Source organism: Ceratosolen solmsi, unplaced genomic scaffold, assembly GCF_000503995.2.
Source record: "Ceratosolen solmsi marchali unplaced genomic scaffold, CerSol_1.0 scaffold10, whole genome shotgun sequence".
In the NCBI taxonomy this organism is placed as follows: Eukaryota; Metazoa; Arthropoda; class Insecta; order Hymenoptera; family Agaonidae; genus Ceratosolen; species Ceratosolen solmsi.
This window is the reverse complement of record NW_011948412.1, coordinates 13130648-13138052: the sequence shown is the minus strand read 5'-3', so window position 1 is coordinate 13138052 and position 7405 is coordinate 13130648. Positions and strand designations below refer to the sequence as shown.

The following is a 7405-nucleotide window of genomic DNA, read 5'->3' as shown; positions in this document are numbered from 1 at the left end:
TCATCATCATTATTATTATGGAAAAGCTCGCTAGCACGCTACATTTGCTCCCAAACCATTACAAACCAGTCAAATTTCAATTAAATTCCTAAGCAGCCCAATCCTTCACATTTACATGTACATTTGCGTATAAATAAGTCAGAAGCTGCGAATAATGTGGCGATCGCTAAATATCCATCTATCTCTGCAGATGGTATAAAAAATTTGCGCCAATCATCATCCAGAGCGGCGGCATTTCGAGCTCTGTAGCGCCAATGAGCCAAGTGATTCACACGCGCACATTATTTCAAAAGCAAATGCGCGAGTTTCAACATCCGCTCGCTCGTGCGCGGGGCTGTTATGCAATGACGGCTCGAGGACTCGCTAAGGTCAGGGGTATGCCGAGTTCTGGAAAGGTAGAGTAGTGGTGGCTCTCGCTCGTCTCTGCGATCTTGAGCGATAATGCCTGCGGCTTAGCCCGCCGCCGCCGCCGCCGCCGACCCCCCCCCCATCCCATCCCATCCCATCCCACCCTCGTTCGATTATACCGCCCCGTCGCACCTCTCGCCGTCCTTAGCGAAGGTCTTTCGTAACGCTCCTTATCGCGGTGGTGAATCGTTTTATGATTATCGGCTTATTTTGCGTCAGGCTTTTTAACAAAGTATGAATCCTGAGCAACTAATGAGAGGAAGGATGATGACCCGGTAAATAGAAGAATTTAGACTTTAAAAGGTTGAATTTGTATGCGAGAGTGATTTTAGAATTCCTACGTAAGCTAAAATGTATGTGTTACTACTCTACAGTGATACTTCTATCTGCTACGATAACTTTACTCCTCCAATGCAAAAAATAAATACACGAATTGATTTATTTAGAATGTGTGTATATATATATATAAGACAAAGAGAGAATGAGAGAGAGAGAGAGAGAGAGAGAGAGAGTGAGATGGGGGGTGGGGGGGTGATCGCGGTTTACCGGGCAGTTGTAATTATTGTCTTATTATAAAAGTCTCCACGATTATTGCACCGAGGAAAATGGTGCTTTCCGTTAAAGAGCTCATCAATATGCGCTGGTCGTTGCATTCTTGGGACGCTAAGGAGTAATTCATCAACGTACGGTGAGGGGGGAGGATATCGTGGGACCCTAGATGGATTTTTACATACGTGAGCTCGCGCGCATACGTGAATAAATGTCCCGTGCACGCGTGAGCGACGGCTTAACGTATCGAATTTTTAAAGAGCGCGGTATGACTTTGTATTTTGCCCCGAAAAATGCCGATGATGCGAGTAGCATTAACGAGGAGTCTTGGAAATGAATTTTTCGACATTTTCGCTTTACTTCGCAGTACGATTGCTGTTGGTAATGACGCGCGCGCGCGCGCGCGCCCGCGTGTGCACAAACACATGGACATAACGAGCTACGAGTTCGCGCTTCAATCGAGTAGACTCGACGAGTCGTGTCTGCTCGCAAACGAAAGAAAATCAATAAATGAGTAAATTAGTAAGAAACACGAGGTGATGGATGTGTAAGACGAATAAATGTTAGCTTGAATTAGAAACGTGTCAGTGAGGAAAATCGACCGTCGACACAGGGTTCTTTTTTTCTTTTTTTCTTTTTTGTATCAGCTATTTGGAGTAAAACGTACTCGTCGCTCGTGACGATCGAACGGCTCATCTCACCTTGAAAACTGGATGCAAGAGGGTTCGACTTATAACCAGCTGCCAAAGACTCGTTATCGCACGACTCCGTCATCGATACGCAAGAATAAAAACGAGGAAGAAAAAAAGAGCGCACGCTCCGGCGCCTCCGTATCCACTATAAAATGCGGAATCCCTACGTAAATCGCGCGACCTTATCACGTGTTTCCCCTAGCCAACGCGCACTTGCGTAAAATTCGTGCCGCCGAACTCGAGAACTCCTCACCTCTCCCCTACACTCCAGCAAACTCCACTCAACCCGCTACGCCCTTCACCTTCCGACGGTCACTTAAATCAGTGTGCATTTTACCATTATAATATAGTATAATTGTCCATCCGAACGTAGATAACGTCAATTTCACAAAATGCTCGTTTATCATTTTTCCTATTTAACAACTGGTGTTATCCGTGGACGTATTGCTGTAATTGCTAGGCCCATGATTCAAAATCTAAATTTGAAGAAAATATAGATTGGTCTGTGTCGGCAATGAAAGTAAGCACACGTGTACGATTACTGTGAGAATGTTGGCTTTCATGCAGTCATGACTCGATATAGTGTTTGTTGTATCGATCGATTCAAGCTCTGGAAATTGATTTAAGCAAAGTATTTACTGCAGGCAATTTGAATTTTAATATAAAATTTTTAGGCATAGTAAGTACTTGTATGCTCGCACACTGTCTAACTATCTATCTATATATATATTTCTGTGTCTTTCTGTGCCTGTGGTAATCAATATAAAGCCGAGTGAATTCTAAGGACAAGAGAAAACAATTTACATTTACACCTACCAACTTTTTGAAAACCAGTTCATTAGCATTGATAATATGAGGATCACACTCGTTCAAGTTGCTAACAAAATGCCTTTGCAACATTGTTTTCGGGCAATCAAACTTTTGCCACGAATTTGTAAATTTTATCGTATGAGGGAAAATTTTCAAGAAAATAAGAAGACTCGATCGTTTTTAAACGATGATCCCGTACGTCAGTCTCCCACTTGAAGTAAAAAAGCAAAATAGGATAGAGGGATGTGTGGGATTAAAAGGGATCCAAAAATATACCTATCTCGAGGCCAAGTCCAACGATAAAGGCAAAAATCAGTGCAGAGGGATGAGAGAGCGAGGAGAAGAAAGGAGAGTAAAGATGAGAGAGGAGAGGGGAGATGAGAGGGAAAGTGGGAGAGACAAAACGACGACGACGACGACGACGACGACGACGACGACGACGACGACGACAACGACGACTACGACGCGTACGTAAGACAAACATGATGAAATTTGGCGAGACGAAGGAAACGGTACGTAAGCTTGGCGGGCACATTATGACGAAAGGCACTTCCGAGATCGACTTTGGGCCGCAAGAGATAGCTGATCTCCTTCCTAAAGGTCAAAATGGCGGAGTTTGCCGGTCGAGAATTTTTCGTTGATTAATAAATCCACACCCGCATAGCGCGCTCCACGTTTTCTCTCTAACTCTCTCCTCTTTCACTACTCATCTCTCTCTCTCTCTCTCTCTCTCTCTCTCTCTCTCTCTCTCCCTCTCTCTCTCTGTCTCTCTTTCTACGTTATTTCGTAAAAATAATTTGCACGCTCGTTGCGATATCGTTGAGTATGCGCTCCTCGGCATGAACGGGAGAATAATCATTTGGTACTCGATAATCTATCATTAAAGCCCGAGATTGTATAATAGATAGAGTGAAGAGAGAGGAGGTAGTGTGCGCGTACAGTGTCCAAACGTACAAATACCGTCATCTGATGCAATCAACATAATTGGCAAATACACACTTATATCAGGGTCCGTCGTGCTGCCTAACCTCTCACGCTCTTTCGTCGATAAAGGTGTACAATGGCCGAGGGGAAGGGAGGAGAGGAATACTGGGTCATCGATTTGTTACATTGCAGATGTGCGGGGTACGCGTGCTTTACTTGGTAAGCAAGAGAACCGGAAGTTGCCCTGTCGACTTCCTTCAGCCGTTTAAAACGAAACAAAAAGCGGACCAAATAGTAGCGGCTAGGGTCGCCGGGCGGGCGGGCGGCCGCAGAGCGCACACGGGGTACTCAGCCGTTGAAGAGGGGAATGGTCGGGGAGGGGGAGGGGGGGGGGTACAAGGAAGGTGGAGGCGCTCACGCAAGGAGGCACTATCCAATGGCAGACGAACGCGAATCGGTTCATTTATTCGTCATTTTTGTGGCCCTGGTTGGGCGCGCATCCGGAGGGAAAAATCCGTTGCGGAACAACCGGTAATCGACCGAGAGAGGTTAGAGAGGCCTTTTTCGAATTTGATTGAGAAGACGTTATGAGATTTTCCCCGACAACAATTGATAAACACGCGACAATTATAGACTTAACCAATGAGTATTTATATAAGAGCGCGTTTTTCTTAATGCACATACTGGATACTAATTGACATGTGCTTGGTGAGAAGAGAAGAGCCGAGCGATAACGAGGCTGCGACAGAGAACGTTATCACGCACAGTAAAATGCGTTTTTCAAGCTTAACCTTATTGAGACAATATTTGAACTATGGGTCTGAATTTAATTTGGCCCTTAAATGCAAAAACAAAAAACAAACAAGTTATTGCACTCGTGAGAATCTTTGCTCTATTCTCGATGACTCAATGAATAAAAAAAAAAAAAAAAAAAAAAAAAAAAAAAAAAAAAAAAAAAGTAGTAGGTTATGACCGTAATCGCTGATTAAACTCGGGCTGCACAAGTGATTGGCAAGGAGTCAATTGACAAAAGGTAATCAACACGATCGATAGCCGAAAGCCCAAATCCCAGACGAGATTTCGAATTATTCGTGAGTCTAGGAAGAGGGGCGTAGTGAAAAATAAATAGTACAGTACTGTAAATAGAATCGACGTCCCCGCTAATCCGAATTCCTCGACCTCTTTTATTTTCCATCTACATCCTGAATTACGCCGCTCTTTGTTTTTTCTCCCTTACCCAAGGGTCTGCTGTGCCTTGATAGCGGCGGCGGTCCCTCCCGACGACTTACTTCCGAAAATTAATCCACTCCCACATATCCCGCCTACGAGATATCGCTTTCCGGACATACGACCATTGCAGCAGCTATAACGGCAACGGAAAATAAGAAGCCGGATAAAGTAAGGCATTCGACGCTCACGATAACACACCTATTAAATGCGACGTCGCAACTTGGTCTGCGTGGCTAAGTGTGTGTAATCGCACTGCACTTTGCACTGTGGGCGAACGATGTAAACATTCGTGATAGCTCAAACTTATAACGAGGCACACGAGCTTTATCTACCACCTCCTCCCCTTCTATTCCATATCGACCACACGAGCGGACGAGCGGACAGACGGACGAACGGACGAATCAAGCAACCAACGAACGAACGGACAGACGGTCAGACATACAAGCAGACAGACACACAGGTAGGTAGATAGGTAGGTAGGTAGGTAGGTAGGTAGGTAGGTAGGTAGGTAGGTAGGTAGGTAGGTGGGTAGGTAGGTAGGTAATTAGAGAGATGGGTTAGTAAGCAGACAGGTAAGTAAGCAGGTAGACAGACAGTTGGATGGATGGACGGACGGACGGACGGATGGATGTGCACAGACAGACAGACAGATAGAGGAGCACTTATGCACATGGACGCACCCACGAATTAACAAACAAAAGCTTCTCGATCAATAAGTCCGGAACGTAGTGTAATTCGGGACCGTCTATGCATTAAATCTTCCCTGCCGCTCCTTCAATACACGATACACCGGCGCATTATCAATTGCAGCTGGATTACGGCGATTGGAACGACGTAACCGACAGTGGAGAAGTCGCCGGGATACGACGGCGCCGCTGTACATCCGAAATTGTATTCTGCAAATAATCGCGTGCGTTCCGAGTTATTTTAGGCAACGTCATTTACGGACCGAGCCGCCGCCTCGTTAAGTAAGCAATATTGTGCAAAAGCTCTCCAAGTCCAAGAAATCGCAACGCCGGCCTCGTCGGCGAACAGCAGCAGAAATCGAAGGACGAAAATCACTAGTTAATTAGAAAATCACTGCGTCCCCACTTGGACCACGCGCCGATAAATAAACAATGACAGCGTCAACAACGGCAGGAAGAAGCACTGGCGGGTAGCGATGCACTACGTTACCTCGTGGACGTTCCTCCAAGAACGTCCTTCCTCGCTGACTCTTTCGTCAATCCCGCGCAACTTGAGCCGGGGGGATCAGCAACGGCGGCAGGCAGACGAGAAACGGGCAACCGTACGCGCCATTATGCAAACGACGACTGACTGACTGACTGACTGACTAACTCGACTTCGAGCTTCGAGTGCCGCCGAGTTCGATGACGGTTGTGGCGGCGGCAGCGGCAGCGGCGGCGGCAGCAGCAGCGGCAGCGGTAGCGGCGTTAGCGACGGTAGCGGTGGCAGTGGCGGCGTCGGCGGCGGCACCACACCAATACTACCACCACTACTATCACCTTTACTACCACCTTTAATACCGCCACTGCTACCACTACCGCCATCACAACCACCACCACCACCACCACCGCCATCACCACTACCGCCACCACCACCACTACCATCAGTACCACCACCACCACTACCATCAGTACCACCACCACTCCGACCAGCACTCCGTATTTTCTCTTTCGCCGGAGGTCGGCGCGCGCGCGACGCTTCCGCCGCGTCACGGTCAAACCCGTCAAGTTCCTTGCTGCCGGCATCGGTCACGGGACCGTCAGTAGTGCCGGCCGGAGAAGGCTCTACTACGATTAGGGCGGGACGAGAGTCACCCGGGGATACCGCCGACTGGGGGCTGGATGCTGGCCACTACTCGAATGACGTAGTTGAGAACCGAGTGCCCCGTCAGTCGGGTGGGTCACCATTTGCCGGTCATTAATAAAACTCTTCCGGCGGACTGATTTAGCCGCGCTTTCGCGCCGAAACTTCTCCATTCATTATTATTATGACTCCTCTTTTGTGAATTACCTAGCGTCCGCGGTAGCTCGCTAATTTCACGTCCAACGCGCCGTATCGTCCGTGCATAATCCCGAGTCGGGACTTTGAACGAGCGCGAAGGACATGCGCCGTGGGGACGCATTCGCGCTATCTCGTAATTCGCCTCTGCTTTCATCGACATCGACCGACGACGACACGACTTTCTCGATTGCTCCCGCTTTGTTTATTAGTCCGTTAACCGTCGTATCGGAAATCAATGTATTATTTATTCTGTGTACAAGCGTAAATGATAGCGCTCTCCGCAAGAAATTGCCGTGACTTTATCAAATGTGAGTAATCCAACATATTTTTTTTTTCTTCTTTTATTCTTTTTCTCTCTTTACTTGAATGCAGTAACGACAGAAGTAGCAGACAGGACTGACTCGGTTATTGCTCGAGGATGGGATTTTTATTGATATCAGTCTGTTTCATCAATTTTTTTTTTTTTTTTTTTTTTTTTTTTTTTTTTTTTTTTTTTTTTTTTTTTTTTTTTTTTTTTTTGATAACAGGAATTGAGGTTCGGTTAAAGGTGCGTAATATTTGAGAGAATTGGTAAGAATTGGTAAGAAGAACAGGCTTGGTTAATGCAGAAATTCAATTAGCCAAAGCCAATGGAAACAATACGCAAATAAGTCGTAATAACGTAGCATTTTACGTTATTTTTAAAATCTTATCGATGTTCTTTCTTCATTTGATCGCAACGATCTTTACCCGTCTCGATATACTTTTAATAGCATATCGCAATATAAAATGCCTATTATATTAGT

At 46.2% G+C, this 7405-nt stretch overlaps 1 protein-coding gene across 1 annotated transcript in view; it reads left to right on the top strand.

Moving 5' to 3' along the window:
* Positions 1 to 6503: 6503 nt before the first annotated feature.
* Positions 6504 to 7405, top strand: part of LOC105360045 (probable RNA methyltransferase CG11342) — an 84706-nt gene continuing 83804 nt past the window's right edge. The window contains exon 1 of the mRNA XM_011496823.1: positions 6504 to 6928. Within this exon, the coding sequence (XP_011495125.1) occupies positions 6886 to 6928 (43 nt within the window). The 5' untranslated portion in view covers positions 6504 to 6885. The remainder of the gene's footprint in view (positions 6929 to 7405) is intronic.